Source organism: Mus caroli, chromosome 12 (assembly GCF_900094665.2).
Source record: "Mus caroli chromosome 12, CAROLI_EIJ_v1.1, whole genome shotgun sequence".
NCBI lineage: Eukaryota > Metazoa > Chordata > Mammalia > Rodentia > Muridae > Mus > Mus caroli.
In genome coordinates, this window is record NC_034581.1 from 1,882,960 (window position 1) to 1,903,676 (window position 20,717).

At 38.6% G+C, this 20,717-nt stretch overlaps 1 protein-coding gene across 3 annotated transcripts in view; it reads left to right on the top strand.

Moving 5' to 3' along the window:
• The window catches only part of Atad2b (ATPase family AAA domain containing 2B), a 132,374-nt gene that overhangs the window by 100,583 nt on the left and 11,074 nt on the right, over positions 1–20,717 (top strand). For 2 of the 3 annotated variants that reach the window (XM_021178882.2, XM_029484502.1), the window contains exons 22-27: positions 1,980–2,139; positions 8,489–8,611; positions 11,031–11,168; positions 15,264–15,947; positions 17,767–17,894; positions 18,203–18,331. In XM_021178882.2, the coding sequence (XP_021034541.1) occupies positions 1,980–2,139; positions 8,489–8,611; positions 11,031–11,168; positions 15,264–15,947; positions 17,767–17,894; positions 18,203–18,331 (1,362 nt within the window). The remainder of the gene's footprint in view (positions 1–1,979; positions 2,140–8,488; positions 8,612–11,030; positions 11,169–15,263; positions 15,948–17,766; positions 17,895–18,202; positions 18,332–20,717) is intronic. The other variant, XM_029484503.1, reaches the window with a different exon arrangement.

The window sequence follows — 20,717 nt, forward strand, 5'->3', positions numbered from 1 at the left end:
TTTTTTTTGTTTTTTTGTTTTTGTTGTTGTTGTTTTTTGAGACAGGGTTTCTCTGTATAGCCCTGGCTGTCCTGGAACTCACTCTGTAGACCAGGCTAGCTTCGAACTCAGAAATCCCCCTGCCTCTGCCTCCCAAGTGCTGGGATTAAAGGTGTGCGCCACCACGCCCGGCCGGAGTTTTTTATTTTTTATATCATAGTCAATTTTCTAGACAGATACCAGGTACCAAAATTAAATCAGGATTAGATTAACGATCTAAACAGTCCCCTAAAGAAATAGAAGCAGTCATTGATAGTCTCCCAACCAAAAAAAAGCCCAGGACCAGATGGGTTTAGTGCAGAGTTCTATCAGACCTTCAAAGAAGACCCAATTCCAGCTCTTCTGAAACTATTCCACAAAATAGAAACAGAAGGAACTCTACCCAGTTCATTCTATGAAGCCACAATTACTCTGATACCTAAACCACATAAAGACCCAACAAAGAAAGAGAACTTCAGACAAATTTCCCTTATGAATATCGATACAAAAACACTCAATAAAGTTCTCGCTAACTGAATCAAGAACACATCAATACAATCATCTGTCATGATCAAGTAGGTTCCATTCCAGGGATGCAGGGATGGTTTAATATACGGAAATCCATCAATTCAATCCACTATATAAACAAACACAAAAACAAGATAATTTCTAAGTAGCTTAAAACATAAAAGTATAGGCCTTGGTGGTGGTGGCCCATGCCTTTAATCCCAGCACTTGGGAGGCAGAGGCATGCAGATTTCTGAGTTCTAGGCTAGCCTGGTTTACAGAGTTCCAGGGCACACAGAGAAACCTAGTCTCAAGAAACCAAAACCAACCAAACAAAAAGTTGAATGTACCCCTAAATGTATATATTCAAATAATGAATTAGAAGTGGCTAAAATCTATTAAATTTAAGGTCAACTACAGAAAGCAAAACATTTTTAAAAACATGCTGGATTTAAAATTAACCATGCACTAAAATCCTTTTAATAGTCTAAAACTTGAAGGTGCTTTTTCTGTTCGTTAATATTTCTGTTTCCATTTCTATAGCAAGGACAAGGTCTCAGGGTCCAACTAATAGTTCCATTGCTGCCAGCATAAGATCCCCTTAGAGCTGACAAACAGTCACATCTTACTGATGAACTGAAAATTTTAAAAATGTAAATTACATGCATGAGTATGCATATGTTTGTGCATAAATTAAAACCATGGCATCAGTGGTTTCAGAAGCTGTAAGAAAACACACTCTCACTTTTCAGAACCTGCCCGGAAGTTGGTCCTGAGCTAGTTTTAGGAATTTCTGAAAGTGCTTTCATAATCACTATTTGACTTGAAGTTTCTACTTGAGAAAACAGTAGACCTAGGTTGCTAATTCTTCCTGGTTATGTGACAGAAAACATAAAATATATTCCTGACTTAATATCTCGCTATATAAAAACTTGTGCAGAGGCAATTCCTGCAAACCCTTAGTTAGTTAGTTAGAAAAAAACAGTTACTTACATTTAATTGACTCAAAATGTGTGTAATGACTCCAAAGGAGTAGAAAATACTTTCCATGAAATTGTTTGCCTTTTTATAAAGCAACAAAACAAACAAACAAACAACCCAAGCAAACAAGAAGAGCCACAGAGCAGAAACTGCTAGTATGAAAACCTCTGCTTTCTCTTTGTTTTTCTTTTCCTTGAGGTAGAACAGTTACTGTTGCTTCTTCTGTATGTTACCCACACGTTCTCTGCTCAGACAAACCTAAAGGGTTTCAGATGTCAAGATGAGCACCATGAAGCTTTTCATGGAAAGTATAGACAGTAACTTTAGTGGAATAAGCAGCATAATTTTATTCTTCTATAATTGACTACCTATATTTAAATTTTAAAGTGTTCTGATTTTAATTGTTGGTTTTATGACACAAAGCATATGCAAACACAGATATAATTTTCATTAAAGTGTCCTGTTTGTTGTAGGTTTCAGATTACCTTGAAGTAATCAAAGAACCAATGGATTTATCGACAGTAATAACTAAAATTGATAAACATAATTATCTAACGGCTAAAGATTTCCTGCAAGATATTGACCTCATCTGTAGCAATGCTTTAGAATACAACCCAGACAAGGACCCTGGAGGTAAGGACACTGTGGCGACATTAAAGCCTCTCTCAGGTTGATAAATGAATGTGTTTAGGAACTCTGAGAAAGTAATAACCTATCTAGAAATACCAGGCTTAACTCGGAAGGTCCTGCATTTCTAGGCACTGTGGTTTTTGTCCAGGATTTAGTTACCATTTTTCTTTTAGTTTTTATACTGAGTTCTAATTTTTTTCAGATTGATGGAATATTTAGGAAATGAACTTAACTTAAAATTTGTTTGTTTAGCTAATATCAGTTGTCATCAGTAGTGCCTCTAAACCCAGGATTCTTAATTTGTGGAACTGAGGATTGGATAAACTTATTTATTACTCCCCCACCCCCACCCTCTTAAAGACAGGATCTCACTGTATAGTCCTGGCTTGCCTGTAGCTTGATAATGTAAACTAGGCTGGTCTAAGAGTCACAGAGAGATCCACCTGCCTCTGCCTTTTGAGTGCTGGAATCAGAGGTGTGTGACACCATGCCCAATACTATGTACCAGAATTTCCTCTACAATGTTATCTGTTCTGTAGATTGGAGGTATTCTTGTATAATTTTATTTTACTCCTAATTACATCCTGTATTTTCCAGAGGTGTCTATCCTTTGACATAATACCACGATGTCATCCTCAAAAGTGTTAAGATCACATACATACGTATCCTGGGAATCATCTATTTAGTGGGCTGTGTGTTGAATATGACTGTGAGTCTGTAGTTGTAACTCTTGTCCTTGTTCCCCAAGGAAAATCACTAAGAACATAATCTAGTTAAAGAAGATGGAATTATTGTAAATAGGCATGGTTTTATACCAGACTGTTTCATGGGAATCATAGAGGATTTAGTATTGTGTTACATAATCTTAGGGAAACTGTGAGGAAGTGGGGCTTAGAAGTAAATTGGATGTTGCTAGGTAGTGGGACCATTTAGTAATTAGGTATTCTAGGAACTTAGGAATGAGCTGGTTGAGATAGCCCAGCAGGTAAGTCTTCCACCAAGCCTGGAGACCTGAGTTTGATCCCACATGTTGGAAGGAGTGCATCAATTCCTATAAGTTGTCTTCTGAACTCAACGTGCATAAAATAATGTCTCCTACCAGACAGTGGTATTAGTGAGAGCAGTAGTATTATTTCTGATCATTTTTGTGGTTAGGATCGTGTTCATATTTTGTTGTGCTTCGATGTAATTACAGAGTTGTGTTGTTTTTGTTTGGCTCATCATGGTCACACAGTGGCTTTGTGATGCTGTTTTGAATGTGAGTACACTAAGATTAACTGACCATGCTGGCTAACTCTCAGTTATCTGGAGTGGTTTTTTTATTTTCCTCACTCATTGAGATTTTGTTTCTTTACTAGGTAATACACAAGGAATTACTTTTAAACGATTTGTGTAGGTTTCTCTTCTTTAAAGACATTCTGTCTGTATTTGGAAATAGTGTTTCTCAACTTAAGACATGGAGTAGTATGGCATGGAGTTCTCCATTCGATATGAAATTATTTTCCATCTGAATTTAGACCATAGTAATCAATAATATCCTATTTCATGTTTAGAAACAGAATAAAATATTTTCATAGGAGGGCTTAGTGGATACTAAGTTTTTTACTATTGTGTTAGGATATTTCCTTGTTATATTTTTGTTATTTGCTTTATAAGTGGTATATTTCTATTTTATGTGCATGAATGTTGGTCTGAATAAATGTAATGGCTAAAGTTGGACATTTTCATACATCTCTTTGCTATAAAATGATGTAATTTATATATGTGTATGTGTGTGTGTGTGTATACTCTAACATTTTTTGAAACTCTTATTAATGAGTAGATTTGTCCCACATTTAAAAATTATATGTAGATGTGATATGGCAATGGCTTATTCCCAAACATGTTAGGACTTTGAGTTCTTTTTCCTAGATCATAAATATGAATAAATATTTTTATAACATGGCACAAATATATAATTCCAGCAACTTAATAAGACTCTCAAAATAATAATAATAGTAATAATATTAACAACAGCAGCAATAATGATAAAGACATGGAGGTAAAGCACAATGCTTGAGAGCTTTTCTGAGATGTGTAAGGCCCTAAATTTCATCCCTTATAAAAACTATAAGGGATCCCTTATAAAAATTATACCCACCAAATAAAAATTATAATTAGTTGTATGTATATCTTCATATTTTTGTTAGGATAAATTTCTTAAAGTGAAATTTCTGGATCAAAGAATGTTCATCTTTTAAAATGGTGAAAGATATACAAAAAGCATGAGGGCTTCTGTTAACTAGTGAAGTGAATTTGTATCCATGGGAGTTTGTTCTGCTTCTAGAGTGTATGTCATCTGCCTCAGGATAGGTAGTAAGAAACAGGCTGAATTGCAAGCTCATTTCTCTCCCTTCCTTTGTTCCTCAAATGGGATCAGATGGGAATGGCTAAGCTTGGTGTTGACCTTGTGCCCTAAGCTCTTGGTGTGGTGTGGGGTGACTGTAAGCTCTATATTCTGACCTACCCTTTTGTCTATGCTGCTGTTCTCTGGCTTAAACTGTAATGAGTCAAGTTTTCTAAATCTTAGTTACTCCGCCTATAGAGTAGGGATAACAAAAGAACTTTTTATTTGGGGTTGTTATAAAGAGTAAGTAAGTGTATTATATTGAATGTTACAGTGTTTCCATGTGGTTCAAATGAAACATACTAAGCCTCTAGCATGACTCTTTGAGTTTGGGAAGTATTTCACTAAAGGTTGGCTGTTGATACATATTTGCTCTAGAGTGACCCCCACTTTGTGTTTATTACAGTTCCTGGACCACACTATTTGGAAATAATATAGGGATTATGAAAATGAGCCTAAATGTTTGTTAGAGAGGCCTACTTGAGGAAATAAACCCAATTTCCCTCTATTAGATAAATTATGATGACACCATGGATGGTATATATTTATATAAATTTAAGTGAAGAAGCAATGCTTTCTGATTTAGTATAGCCTTGTACTGTAGATTGGGATGCTTTTACTAGAGGCCGTGGCTCACGTTTACAGGTGAAGCTTGCCTGATATCCCTAAGACTTTCCCCCCCTGCTCTTTAAAGATTGATACAAAGCCTTGTCATAGTTCAGGAATGCCATTTCAACTGGGTCACACCCACCCAGGAGAGCATTTTTTCCCCTTAGAAGCAGAGCCCCTTGTTATTCATGTATCAGTAACAAACCCAGGGTCTGTCATGTAGCATATAGAAATTGCATAAATGTTGTATTAGTATTAGAATCTCCCATGATTGGGCTGGGGAGATGACTCAGCGGCTTAGAGCATTGACTAATGCTCATCCCAAAGGTCCTGAGTTCAATTCCCAGCAACCACATGGTGGCTCACAACCATCTGTAATGAGATCTGGTGCCTTTTTCTGGTGTGTCTGAAGACAGCTACAGTGTACTCACATACATGAAATAAATAAATAAATCTGTAAAAATCCCTCCCATGATTATTTAAATGTTTACAGTGCTCTTCTTGGCAGAACACACAGTCATTGGAGGCATGGGGGAACTACTTCTACATAGAAGATAAAAGTCTTTGGAAGTAAACATGAATGACTACATGTTTACCAGATTATCTCGCACATGTGGTAGAAAGTAGATGTGAAGTGATGAGAGATTTAATTTATAGCTTCACAATGTGACCAGGACTAGGCATTTGACTAATTATTGTCTTTGGGATAGGTACACAGTGAACGAAGTTAGACTACTCTGCACTATTGGTTTTGTAACATCCTTCCCTTCTAGGACAAATAATTCTTAGACATATCATCATTTGACCAATTTTGCTGAAAAATTATCCTTAAAGTCTTTGCAGAATCCTAGCATTTTGTACCAATTACATGGGATCATAGTCCTCAGAGTCACTCACTTTTTTGGAACTGTCTGTAGTCTCCTCAGTACATTTCCAATTTTACCTGTCAGAGTGTACCTCATGAATTTCAGACTTAACCAAACTCACTTCTATTTATTTCTGTTAGTGCTTAACTAGGACTGTCATGTCCGACTTACTGAGCAGGGTACTTGGTATATAAGAATGTCTGTGACAGTTCCTATTCCTTGAGACAGAGATGTGTAATTGTGTTGGTATTATGATAGATTGATAATACAACTCCAGTATGCCATATATTAGTCTATATGTCATTGTATTTCTCAGCTAGGATCAGCATACAAAATATGACAGACCAGGAGGCCTAAACAACAAAAGTTTTCCTCACAGTGTTGGGTTGAGTTAGTTCAAGTGAGTCAGAAAATTTGGTCTTTCCTAAGAGCACTCTTCACACTTCACCACATGGCTTTCTCACTAGAGCTCTTTCTCTGTCTTTGTGCACTTCTAATGCATCCAGATTTCCTCTTAAAAGGGCACCAGGCACTTTGAATTAGAGCCCACCCTCTTTTTACCTTAGTTAGCTCTTTAGCATGGCTTATTTCCACATACAGTCACATTTTTAAGTACTAGGGGTTCATACTTCAACATATATTTATATATAACACAATCCCAACTGTTTGGAGCCTTATCACTTTTATTTATTTTTACAATATTTAATTTTTGACACAGACACCTGTCCATTGTATGTTGCACACATATATATCTATGATCATATTCTCCCCATCTCTGATGCCCTCTTGTTATCTCCTTGGGCACCAGACACAAAAGTGGGGTACAAGCATACATGCAGCCATAAACACTCATACATGTCAATAAATAAGTCTAAAAAAAGTCCTAGCTAATCAAATTCTATCATCAAATAGGAAATCTGACAAAAAGATATATAATAAATACATTGAAAGGTATAAAAATGCCTGATAAAATTCTTGAGCTAAGTAAATGAAGGTATATATTGTATTTATGGATTGGCACACTCAGCATTGTAAAGATGTTTATATCTGAATTTTAAACTGAACTCTGCTCCTCTAGAATAGCAGCGAGCACTCTTAGCTCCCGAGTGTTCTCTCCAGCTGGGATTTATTCAGTGCTACGCTCCTTCCTGTGTCGTCTGAATTTATTGGAAGCATGTCTGGTTTCTTCCCGTATTACCGTATAGTCATTACTTCAGTTTTCCTAGTATTGTCGACAGTGTTTGTCAGATGAACATTTAGAGAGCGCATATCAGAGAGAAATGGACAGTGGTCGCACATGTGCAGCCTTTGGTTTCATGAGATTTCCACAAGAAACTTTCTATGGCTTCCTAATCATAAATCTTATAAATAAAAGCTCTTTTATTTATGCTTTTTCTGAGAGAGAAGTAAATATATTTTTTTAAATTTTGCATTCTTTGTCGTTTGTTTGGGGTTTGGTTTTTGAGATAGGGTCTGAAGTTGTCTAGCCTGGGTTGGAACTTGCTGCCCAGCAGAGAATGACATTAAACTGATGCCCCTGCGTTTACCTCCTTACAGTGTGGTTTGCAGGCTTCAGACCGTCCTAGTTATCTTGTCCTGCTTGCCTTTTCTCATCTGGAGTTGATCTTATAGCTCCAGAGGGCCCCACTGGCACTGCACTACTCACACTGCAGTCTTTGCTGTGACCTGTGAAGCAGGCACGCTTTATACTATCAGAGATCATGCTGGGAAGTTTGGCCTTGCCTACAATTTACATCCATCTTGCATGCTTTAGATTTTCTATATTTTCCAGGTTTTGTCACATTTTAAAAGAGATCTTTCTTACTCAGAATATTTTGTGTTCTTTAGCACAATTTTGACCAGTTACTCTTTTTTTTTTTTTTTTTCCCAAGACAGGGTTTCTCTGTATAGCTCTGGCTGTTCTGGAACTCACTTTGTAGACCAGGCTGGCCTCGAACTCAGAAATCTGCCTGCCTCTGCCTCTCGATTTCTGGGATTAAAGGCGTGCGCCACCATGCCCAGCTCAGTTACTCTTTTTTAAAAACAGCTTTTCCCTTTAGTTTTATTAGTATACTGTGTGCTTTTGTGTGTGTGTATGTACATGAGTGCACCTGCTGTGGGAAGTGTGTGGGGTCAGAGAACCCCTCTGTGGAGTTCACTCTCTTCTATCTTCCAGGGACTGCAGTCAACCGGCCCCTGAGCTCCTGGCATTTGTCTGTAGCAACTCTGGGGCACATAGTGACTATCCAGATTCTTTAAAATTTTTATTGAAAATCATTTTTAGAAATTTAAAATAAACCTTATTTGGGGGTCTTAAAAGTTATTGATAGAGTACCTTGCATTTTTACCCACCTCTTAAGTTAATCTTTTCTTACCTAAAAATGTTTTTATAATTTAAATGTCTGTATCTTTTTACTTTTATTTTAAGGCACCTTACATTAATTTTATTCCATTTGTATCTAAAATACATTTATGCCAACATTTTTAACAGATAAAATTATTAGGCACAGAGCTTGTACCCTGAAGGACACTGCACATGCCATCATTGCAGCTGAGCTGGATCCAGAGTTTAATAAGCTCTGTGAAGAAATAAAGGAAGCAAGAATCAAGAGGGGTAAGTTAGAGAAGCTGACAGGCTACGCTCCCAAAGTCTTCTGTGCTTCATAGCCATCTTCCATCCTGTGACACAGCAAGCACACCAGGAGGCACTCTGTCTCCATTAATAACCTTGTAATTACTAATTTCTGATACCAACATAGGTCATGTAAGTTCCCAAGGACATCTCAAAACTTCACCTGTGACAATTTGAGTGCAGTGGTGCATTTTAGAGAAATGAGTTCCTTAAAGAGAAAAAAAAATTATTTAGATTGTTATTTATTTGTTTATTATATGTAAGTACACTGTAGCTGACTTCAGACGCACCAGAAGAGGGCATTAGATCTCATTACAGATGGCTGTGAGCCACCATGTGGTTGCTGGGATTTGAACTCAGGACCTTTGGAAGAGCAGTTGGTGCTCTTAACCACTGAGCCATCTCTCCAGCCCCCTTAGAGAAAATTTTTTTGCAGATATACTTTTATTTATCAGTGATTTCTGTTCTTAAATGATTTACGTATTATGTCTGCATTTATTGCTGAAGAGACCTTAGTTTTCATCATTTCACATCTAATATCAATACTTAAACCTTTTTTTAACAAATATTTTTCCAGTCTGTTAACACTTATGTATAATTTTTAATTAGAAACACAAAATTGAACATATGGTTTATTAGCTGTACAGCTGTGTCCTTGAGGAACTTTGGTAGGAGGGGGAGAATGCCAGTGGCAATAGAGCCACTGAGGGATTTTAAGCAGTGGAATGAATTGGTTAGATCACTTTAGCAGCAAGAAATAACATGTTCTCAGTGTTGTAGGAAAATGAGAGATTGAGTTAAAAGCTGTGAGAGCCAGTTTGGAAAATAATGTTTGGGTTTTCACAGAGGCAGCATTTGCTGCTTTATCCAGTAGTTCTCTTCCTTGGAACCTATCCAAGAGAAGTGTTCCCACATGAACCATGCACGTGAATGTTCCATAGGGGTGTTAGACATAATAGTGACAGCACAAGTATCTGCTTACTGGTTAGTGAGTAACAAGGCACACCATGTCCACGATCTTCTGTGCAATGACACAGGACTTCAAAAGCACTGCTGTGTGAATTAAGGCAGTCATGAAAGACCGTCATGTAAAATGGCAAGTGTGTTGAGAGAAACAGACAGGTGGCTGCCTAGATAGGCACCTCAAATTAATTTCTGTGTGTGGCTACAAGAAATGTATATTTGATAAAAATATTTAATTTTATGCTTAAAATAGATGACTTTTATGTTACATAAATTGTATCTCAGACTACTAGGGGAAAAGGTGGTGAAGTAATACACATTTTAATTGATGAAGGATGGAGCTAAACAAGAATAGCATATGAGTGATAACTGTGTAGAGAACACTTTGTGGGTCTGTCCGTCTCCCTCCCTCCCTCCCTCCCTCCCTCCCTCTCTCCTCCCCCCCCCTCGACTTGGTCTCATATAGCCTAGGCTACCTTCAAATTCACTGTAAAGCCAAGAATAACCTTCTTACCTTTTTTTCTCAGCCTAAAAGCTGGGACTATAAACACACTAGGCAAGCATTTTGCCAATATGAGCTGCATCTCTAGCCTTGTAGAGGGCCCTTTGAAAGGAAAGAATATTTATTTCTGGCTGAATGAATGAGTAGATACCAATTCTGCCAGTAAAAATAGGGAATATAGAAGAAAAACTGTTTGTGTTTGTTTGTGTGTATAAAGATGAACTAGTTATCTTCAGTTTGACCTATTTTTAGGATACCTTGTTGGAGATCAGGTAGGCAGTAGAAATATGGCTAGTAGGCTAGAGATCTTTGGATTAAAGAGATGTGAGAATTATTATATAACATCATTTAAAAACCACATACACAAGAGATACTCCCTGTAGATTAGAATAAGAAGCTAAGGGATACGAAGCTCTTCACATGGAAGAAAAGGTTCTAGTGAGGAGAACTGCGTTGGACAGACTCTTAGGAATAAGGAGCCGAGAAATGAAATGTGACATTGTACTGTGACAGGCAGCGAGCTAGATTGAACCTGTTCATGGGAGTGTCGTTTAGTGACCCTTATACACATACTATAATACACACACACACACACACACACACACACAAAAGTAAGATAGGTTCATGACTTTTAGACCTATCATCCCATGGTCATATTGTGAAATAGCTCCTTGGATTAAAATGAGTGAAAATAGGGCCGGGCCCCTTTGAGCATTGAAAGATAAGCATGGCCTGCTAGGTATTTTATTTTTATCATTTCATATCAATTTTTCTTTCTCATCTTAAAACAAAAGGTACTAATTTCACCAGAATTACAAACTGTCCAGGTATAATTAATGATTTTAAAACTCAGTGTTATATTTCAGATTTTTCTAACAGCATTAGCTTATGCAGCTGGGAACATGTAACTAAGTAGTTCTTTTCTGTTGCTTGCAGGCCTATCAGTAACAGCAGAACAAATAACTCCTCATGGTGCTGGTGCCCGCAAGACAGAGACTAGAGTGGAAGAGGCGTTTCGACACAAACAGAGAAACCCAATGGATGCCTGGCACAACTCTGCAAATAAATGTGCATGTGAGTATTTGTGAGTGTGTTGCCCAGCAGCAACTACAGCTAAGACTTGCTGTGGCCCACGAACAAAGCTGCCCGTTGTCTATAGCTCTTTAGTCTTTGTTGCCTTTCCAGAGAGGAGCTTAGGAAGTCAGATTTAGAATGAGCATTCAGTCTTTAACATTCCTTGATATTTTCTGTACTTAATTTTTTTTTTTTTTTGATAAATACAACCCTTGAAACATGTTTGGTATTGAACACTGGGTTTTGGATAGAGATATGGAGGCAACAGATGCATAAATGAGCACCACGTGGAGATGGGTGGTTTGGCAGTAGAAAGTTTGGTCCTTTAAGGGAAAATTAATGCTGAGTTTGAGAAATCCATGTAGCCTGATTTGTCTTAACCTTGTGTGGTGTATTTAGAAGGAAAATCTAGTTTCTAGCTCTTCATAAAAACTTACTCATACTGATCTATTATTTTTCTGAAAGACAAATGTTAATAGACATCTTCCTGATGGAGTCTTCGTGTTTCACTAAAAACTGCCTGCCTTGAAGATAAATGCTGTTTTCTTGGTCTAAATGTGATGATATAGCTGGCCATAGCATGCTTTTTTACCAAATGTTAGTGAGCTGCAAGGAGCAAATCATCACGTTTTTAAACAATGTAATATTTCTATTAATTCATGCAATGTAATTTGACTATATTTACCCCATTCCTCCTCTTAATTCCACCCAGATCCATTCCTTATTCCCAACCCTTCCCAACTTCATGCTCTTTAAAAGATAAATAAATAAAACAACTTACCAAGTCCATCTGTACTGGGCATGGGACTCTCCACTGCATGGGGGAATCCTACCAGGGACTTAAAAATAAAAATAAAAAAACCCAACTGTCTCTCTTTTTTTTTTCTCTTCCAAAGGACATCAATTATCAGTGGGGGTTTTTGAGCCCCTCCTGCCTCTGTGCTATAGTGCCGCATGGCTTGACCTTGTGCAGACAACACAGCCATCTTGAGTTCATGAGTGTAGTGGCCATGGAGGCTTTTACAGCCCTTCCACCTTCTCTTCTGCAAGGGTCCCTGAGCTGGGGGGGGAGTGGAGAAGAGCAGAGAAACAGAGGGTGTGATACTGATATCCCATTTGTGGCTGAGCTCCAGGGATACGTCGTTTTTGCACTTGGTTCAGCTATAAGTTTCTGTGTTAGCCGTGAGCTGCAGAGAAACTTCTCTGATGAGGTGTGGGAGCTGCACACACCCACACTGACCTCTTGGAAAAGTAGCATTTATATGGAGCAAGTTTTCAAAAGGATGCATTTAGTTGCTATGAAGCCAGTAAAGACCATCTGTCCAAGCGCAATCAGGCTGTGAACCATTATGTAACATTGTGCACTATTTAAACTTTGAAGTCCTTTACAGTCTCTGAATTTGATAGTAATGTTTACTAATGAGATACATCAAATATTCTCCTTAAAAAGTTTTGGTTTGTTCAGGAAAGATCTCAGTAAACAAAAGTGCTTTCTGGGTAATCCTGAGCACTTGAATTTGCTTCTTAGAACCTGAAGGAAGGAAGGAGAGAATGGCTACTGAAAGTTGTTACCTGAACACAGTGCACACGTTGCACATGCATGAGCACACACATGAGCAGGGGCGGGGGCGGGGGTGGGGACGAGATGCAAATACATTCTTAAAAGATGTTTAAGTTCTTTAAATATTAAAATAGTTTTAAAGTCTGCAGTGGGATTTTGTTTCCTCTTACCAGTAGATGGCACACGTGATACAGCATTTGTCTTGTGTTAGTTTAACACACTCAAATCTTAACTAAATGTCCCAAAGGGACAGTTGCTTTTCTAAGGTCTTGGCTTTGGAAAAAGTCTCACAATAAAGACTGACTCTAAAAGTTGTATGCATTCAGATTGTGTCTCTTTATACAACATTGTACTCTCATTTAAGCTTTGAAGTCCTTTACAGTCTCTGATTTGATACTAATGTCTACTAATTGAATTCATTGAATATTCACCTTAACAGGTTTTAGGCTGGGGCAGTCAGGATGGCTTAGCAGACAAAATGGGTGTTTGAATAGAGCGTCCTAGGTAAACAAGGAAGTGGCATGTTAAGGATTCGGTCCACATATACATGTACAACTACCATGTGCTCCATACTGTGAAGATGTAGCCACCCAAACTAAAAGTTCTGTGTTCATGGTGCTTATATGGTTTCTCTTACTTTTCTAAAATGCTGCTATTAGAAGTAGTGACAGAAGGAAGAACATCTTCTTGTTCCCCAAAAATAAGAATATGTTCTCTTTTCTCAATGATATTTTTATTACTTGAAAATTTCATACATACTTTGGAAATATTAACCTCCTCTCACCCAACTCCTTTGTCTTTCCCTCCCTTCCTACTCAACTGTGAGTCCAAGCCCCTGACCCATTCTTCACCATGGATTCTAGTGTGTGTTGCCCAGCTAGGTTTTGGAGTGGGGCCTACCCACTCTCTCTTATTAGTTCTTAGTATGGAACACTAAGTAAGAAGTATACTTGCTTCAGTGAGCTTCTGGCCTTTGTATAGTGTGCTACATATAAAGATTTGAACTAGGCCTAGATTGGGTAGAATTCAGGTTTTTCTTGCTCTGGAATTCCATGACTTAACAAGTAGAGTGAGAATTCTTATTTTTTTCCTCCCCTGGCTAAAAATGAGAGTGATTAGTGTTGAAAATTAGTTGTTCACAGTGAAAGCCTTAAATCTTTATAGCAAGATGTCCCATCTCTTTTACCTTCTTGTGTAGACAATATTAGTTTTAGACAGTGAGATTGTTGTAGATGCTTGTCACCTAAGCTTATATATCAGCTTTTAATATTAGACTAATGTAAACATTTTCCTCCTTGTGCCATTTAACCTATAAATTATAAAATAGAAACAGAGAAAGCATGAAAAGAAAATTTTAAAACATTGAATTTTTAAGAAAAAGTAAACTTTGAGCCAAATGATTAAATAAATTGAATTTTGGAGATGATAGTTGCAAAGTAAGGAGTAATAATTACTAAATTTATCCCCATCTGCTCTCAGAAAGGGTTTAAAGGCTTAAAGTGGTAGTGTGACTCCACTATACACTGTTGATAGAATATCGGCTTATATTAAAGAGCTACATTTCCTAGTGGAGTCTGATTGCTTCATCAGCTACCTCTCATATACACAAAGGAGATCACAAATCCCTGGCTCGACTTAGCACCTGGAAGCCCAGCTGTCTACTCAGGATAATTATTGTATACAGCTCTTATAGGTCTCCTTTTTCAAATAACTGACCAAAGGTTTATTTTTGATATTTTGTTGATGGTGTTGCCTTAATAGTAGAAGGCTTGATTAGTCTACATATTTGGAGATACCTTTGTAATAAGTTGACTCTATTAGGTAAACCATTTGTATTTGAGGAAATGGTTAAGACTTTGTTCACATAGCCTAATATAGTCTTCTGTTCATGATTGTTCATCCTGTAGATGATACCGTTTTCTGTAAGGAGAGGCAACAGAGTGTTTGTCTGTTTGTGGGGATACCTATAACTGCTGGGTCCCACAGCATTAGCTTAATGGATACCTGTAACTGCTGGGTCCCACAGCATTAGCTTATAGGATACCTGTAACTGCTGGGTCCCACAGCATTAGCTTATAGGGTTTTGTTTTGTTTTCTTCATAGTTGAGGTGCTATCTTTGTGTGTTATTACTGGCAACACACCAACCTTCCTGGTAGAAATCCAATGCTCTGGCCCCAGGCTTTCTGGGCAGCTTGGTAATATAATAATTCCCTGAATGTATTAAATGGTTAATCCCTGAATGTTGAAAATTAGAAATGGCTCTAAAGTAGAATCAGTAGTAGTAAGAAAGGTTAATGCCAAGCAAATTCATACTAAGTAAAATGAAATTCAAAGGTAGCATTTATCCAAGTTGATCTTTAACTTCATTTCCCTTACAGGCTGTGACAACTAGTCAGCATGGATATCATCAGCCAAGAGCTTTTGTTTGTATTTAGCCAGTATAGGTTTATTGTTTGGGAGGGGGTCTACTATGATGTAAAATAGACATTAGACTCTTAAGTTTTACATGCTCTTCCCCTTTCTTATCAAACAGTTCGAGTTCGGAGAAAATCAAGGCGGCGATCACAGTGGGGTAAAGGAATTATTAAGAAAAGGAAAGTCAATAATTTAAAGAAAGATGAGGAAGACACCAAGTTTACAGACTATGACCATACAGAGGACAGGAAGTTGCTGGAGAATGGAGAGTTTGAGGTAAGCACTGATTGCCATGAGGAAAATGGAGAAGAGACTGGAGACTTATCTATGACCAACGATGAGTCTTCATGTGACATCATGGATATGGACCAGGGTCAGAGGCTGAATAGTGGAGCGGGCACCAAAGAGAACTTTGCATCAACAGAAGAGGAGAGTTCAAATGAATCTCTGCTCGTCCACAGTAGCAGTTCCCTCAATCCCGAGCAGACATCTAAGAAAGAGCCCTTCCTTAAAGGCACCTGTCTAAATGGTGAGGCTTCCACTGACAGCTTTGAAGGGATTCCTGTTCTGGAGTGTCAGAATGGCAGAGCTCTTGAAGTAGTTCCCCTGCCTGATGTTGGAGAAAAGTCTAGTTCTGAACAAAAGATTGCTCTGGAGGAACAGCTAAAAGACAAACCAGAAACATGGAATGAAAATCGTGGAGCTGCTCCTGAGAAGCTAGAAGTGCTGGAATGTAGCAGTAGTGAGAAGCCCGAGCCTGGACCCGATGCAGAGGTGAAAGAGACAGAGCTGGATAGAGAAGGTAGGGCTAAAGTCTTAGCACAGTTTCTGAAGGGTTAAATGCCACAGCTAATTCATTACCTATTTTGTCTGCTTTCTAGGAGAAACAACAGATTCTCAGAGGGGAGTGAGTGGTCCTTAACATCTTACAGTCCAATTCCTTAAATGTGGATACACTTGGTTTTGCTGAGTTTCAGAGGTTTCCTGAATGTACTGCTTTCTGGGCATTTACTCTTCTTATGTCTGTCTGTCACTCTTACTCTAAAGACTTTTCAGTTATGAGCCAGGTCATTTCACACATGGAAAGAAGGTGGAGTGTGGCAGCAGAATTGTTAGAATGGGTGGAGCAGGAGAAGATTTGAATAGCAGAGTAGTCTGGTATATTAGAAAGAGTCATATAAACCGAGATTAAGCCATTCTCTTGTTCATTTAATTGTGCAACTTTGAGTTAATTCCCTGTGCCTGTTTTTAATTTTGTAAATTAAACTTCAGGATGAATTGTTGCTGGGATTTGTAGTAAGTAGCTGCCTCTCCTGGTTGCTAATGTGTTGCAGTGTTTTGGCCGGGGGGGTGGGGGCGAGGTCATTGTGAGACTGAATGTCTAGAATTAAGCTAAGTCTCATTGCTTTGTGGGAACAGTGGAAAGGATGTAGGACGCACTGTCGACTTAGGAAAGCAGAGCGTTCTTTCTGTAGGCCCCACCTTCTCATGACTTCTCATGTTCTTCTTAAGAAGAGCAGAAAAGAGCCGGGCGGCGGTGGTGCATGCCTTTAATCCCAGCACTTGGGAGGCAGAGGCAGAGGCAGGCGGATTTCTGAGAGTACGAGGCCAGTCAGGTCTACAGAGTGAGTTCCAGGACAGCCAGGGCTATACAGAGAAACCCCGTCTCGAAAAACCAAATAAATAAATAAATAAATAAATAAATAAATAAATAAATAAAAATAAAAAGAGCAGAAAAGGGAAGTATAGGTCATCTAGCTCATCTTTTCCCACCATTATTCTTTACTGCACTGTGGGATAGGGTTAGTTGGGAGATCTGCTCTGTTAAGTATGTTTCCTACCTGAATAGGTTCTATTCCTATATCTACTAGGCTGTCTTGAAATTGTGACATGTCTGTAAAATTGTGTGGAATACAGTTTTAGTTTGTAATTTAGGCCATTTTGAAAAAAAAAATTATCCTGCCAGTTTTCTAAGCTCTGTAATAGAATTGAGAAGTAGAAAAGTATTATTTAAGTCTCCTCCGTGTGTGTGTGTGTGTGTGTGTGTGTATGTGCAGGGACTCATACCCAGTTCATGCTTAGAGGCCAAAGGAAGACAACAGGTGTCTTGATCTGTCACTCTCTACTTTATTCCCTAAAGACAGAGCCTCTCACTGAACCTAGAAGTGAACAGCCAGCAAGTTGCACTGATCCTAGACCCACCTCCCCCAGCCCTGGAGTACAGCACTTGTAGCCATGACTCTCTTTGTAGCTGAGGTATTGGGGTCTCAGATCAGTTCCTTCTGCGTGCAGAGAAATATTGTACTGACTGAGCCATCTCTTACCCTTTATGACCAAGTGCTTAGAGCCAAGGAGGTCTTTTTGTTTCTTTTTCATGAATATATGTATCACATGATATTTCAGTATTACTTTGCTTTCATACGTACAGTTTAGTTTTCTCTAATTTTGGATTATTCTTACTAAAAAAGGAAGGCACCCCCAAATAAATATTATCATTTTTAGAAAACCACATTCTTACTCCAAAAAATATTTGTCATGGAAAAAAGAATTTATATTTGCTTAATAATGATTTTCTTTTACTTTTACTGACCTTAGGACATTTTTTCCCTTCTCAATTGTAGGTGCTTCTAAAGTTAAAAAATATCGTAAATTATTTTTAGAGCAGGCAAAACCAACAAACCTGGAACTGGTTCCAGAAGAGCCACCCGAGCCTGCGCCACCTTTGGTCGTTGATCACGGGAGACTGCAGGTATGCTTTACCCCTTGACAGTCCGTTTTCAGTGATCAGAATAATATATTGATATTTCTAAAAGCAGTGTAATTAAATTACTTTTGGTAATTGTTACTTTAACCTAGGGACTTCTCCTAACTAGGAGTTAAGTGTATTCTGAGGGTTTGAAATTAGTAAATTGAAGTCTAGAATCGTTTAACCATAGCAGTCACTTTGTGTCTTATGGTACCTGTTGTCTAAGGATTTGAACATAATAGTTTGGGTTTGATCAATAGATCAACTACATCTTATCATCTTTCTCTGGATTTCTTTCCTCCCTCCCCCAGAAATTGCTTGATTTGTTGGTAGATAAAAGCAACAACCTGACAGTCGATCAGCTTGAGAGATTATATTCCCTCCTTAGTCAGAGCATCTACCGCCATCGTAAAGATTATGACAAATCTCAGCTTGTGGAGGTAAGTGTGTCTACTTCATCTGTAGAGTATGTACTTTTCTCATCTTAAAGGAGAAAGAAGAAAAGGTACTTCTCTGAGTCCATTTTTAAATGATTTAATGTGTATGAATACACATGTGTGTTAATTCCATTACTTTTTTTACTAAGTAACTGAAGCTGTGATGATATAAGATTAGAAAAATTGGGGGTTGAGTCTGTAGCTAGTGGCAGTGCATCATTTGCCTCTTTGAGACTCGTTTGGGGTACATGAAACCCTGTCTTAAAACAAACAAACAAACAAAAGTGTATGTGAAGGTAGGGCTTGCGGCATGTTTGCCATACACCAGAAAACTAGTATCGGAAAAGCATTGTAAACTGTTGTTTGGTCAGACCTTGCCCTGTAAACAGCCAGACGGACAGCACCGTCCTTCTTCACCTTACATGTTTTAGACATGGACCTTTCCTTCTCTTTTCTAGATGGCTCTGGACCAAAGGGAAAATTTTCCTCTTAAAAGAGCTTCTATCTCTTTTCATATATTTTACATATTTCATCTGCACTCTTGCTTTTTAATGTCACCTGAGCAACTGTAGTCCCATATCCACTCACTACAGTGTTTACATCTACCCAGGGAACGGGCTCATGAACAACTTTGATTTTCTTTGTTCATTTATTAGTTCATATGGTGACCTAGCTATGAAATATTTATCAAGAATTTTCAGTGCCAGATACTGTGCTAGGTGTTTGGGATGCAAAGCATGAGAAATTTCCTGTTTTAAAGAAACATTTCCAATGTTGAGGCTATTAAAGATTTATGTGGAGAGGCTATGGTTATTTTATTTTATTTTTTGTGTGTGCAGTAACATTAGATTTGTTGTCTTGTGGTACTGGGCATTGAACATCAATCAGGCCTTGCATAAGCTAGGCAAGCATTCTACCACTGAATCACATCTCAACCCTAGGAGCATTAGATTTGAATCAAAACAAGGTGGCATTTTAAATTATTTTTGAGGGCAAGATGACTGATTAGATACAGCGGACAGTTGGTCTACCATGCCGAAGAACCAGAACAGTGGGTACATTAGAGCTCCATATTGAGGGGATGGCCATGGGAGAATGCTGAACATTAGTGTTAAGAAAAACAGAAGCCTTGGAAAAATCTAGAGAACTGGGATAGTTGCAGCATAGCAAGCAAAATATTCTGTCACCTGTTCTCCCAGTCCCATGGCTATCTTAAAAGAACGGACCAGTTTTCTGAATTTAGACTGCTTTAGAGGCGGAAACCCCATATACATTCCCCTGTGCTGGCTCCTCTCAACTTCTGGCTGCTTCATATGCTATGCCTCCTATGTCAGTAATGACTGACATAAAACCACAGAGAGTGCTACCTCATAGAGGGGAGGGCATTACATTATAGAGAGGAACAGAGGGTGCCATCCACAAGAGCCATGGCTTTGGGGAGGTGGATCTCTGAGACCTAGGATATAGCCTGTCATTTATAGTTTCCTGGGATGCCAGGATTTCTTGTGGGATTCCTGTGACCTTTCTCTCACTGTCTTGTATGAGTGTCTGTTACTAACAAAACCAAAAGAGAACTCTGAGATTTCACTCACCCACCACTCACAGAAGTGAGTCTGTGGGTCTGAGTGATATTTCACTCAGTCTGTACAATTTTGGTTCTGTCAATGATAGCCTGTGGCCAAGGTGCAGAGAAAACTTTGGTACTGGCCACATTCTGCTGGTGTTTTGTTTTGTTTTGTTTTTTGAGCCTCTCACCGTAGATGAAATTTAGCCCCACACCTCACCTGGATCTGTGGTGAGATTATTACAAGTAATAAGAGCTGAGAGAAACATCTCAAGCTGCTTCCACCTCTAAGCACTCAGAGCTTGGGATGTTGCTGTGGGTCGGAGCTTCTGCTCCTGCGCATACCTGCAGTAACATCATTAAAAATCACTCCTACAGCTGTACAGATGGAGTTCATCAGTGGTCCTGTGCTCTGTCTTATCATACATTGCTAACAGGACTAGGTGTGAGTGTCATCAAGTTGGAGCTATGGTCTCTCCATGAAGTCTTTGACATCATCTTGTAACTGGAAGACAGATATGCCTCTCGGCACTAACAGAGCAGCCCATACCAGAGATGCAGCCACGCAGTGGGGTCCACACCACTGAGGAAACAGTGCACATTGTAGTTCAAAGGTAACTTTGTGGGTCTTAGGGACTGAACTCAGGTCCTCAGGCTTGGAGACGTCTTTACCTGCTGAGCCATCTTGCTAGTTCAAGAGTTCAAGGCTTTTTTTTTTTTTTGGTTGTTGAGACAGGGTTTCTCTGTGTAGCCCTGGCTGTCCTGGAACTCACTTTGTAGACCAGGCTAGCCTCAAACTCAGAAATCTGCCTGCCTCTGCCTCCC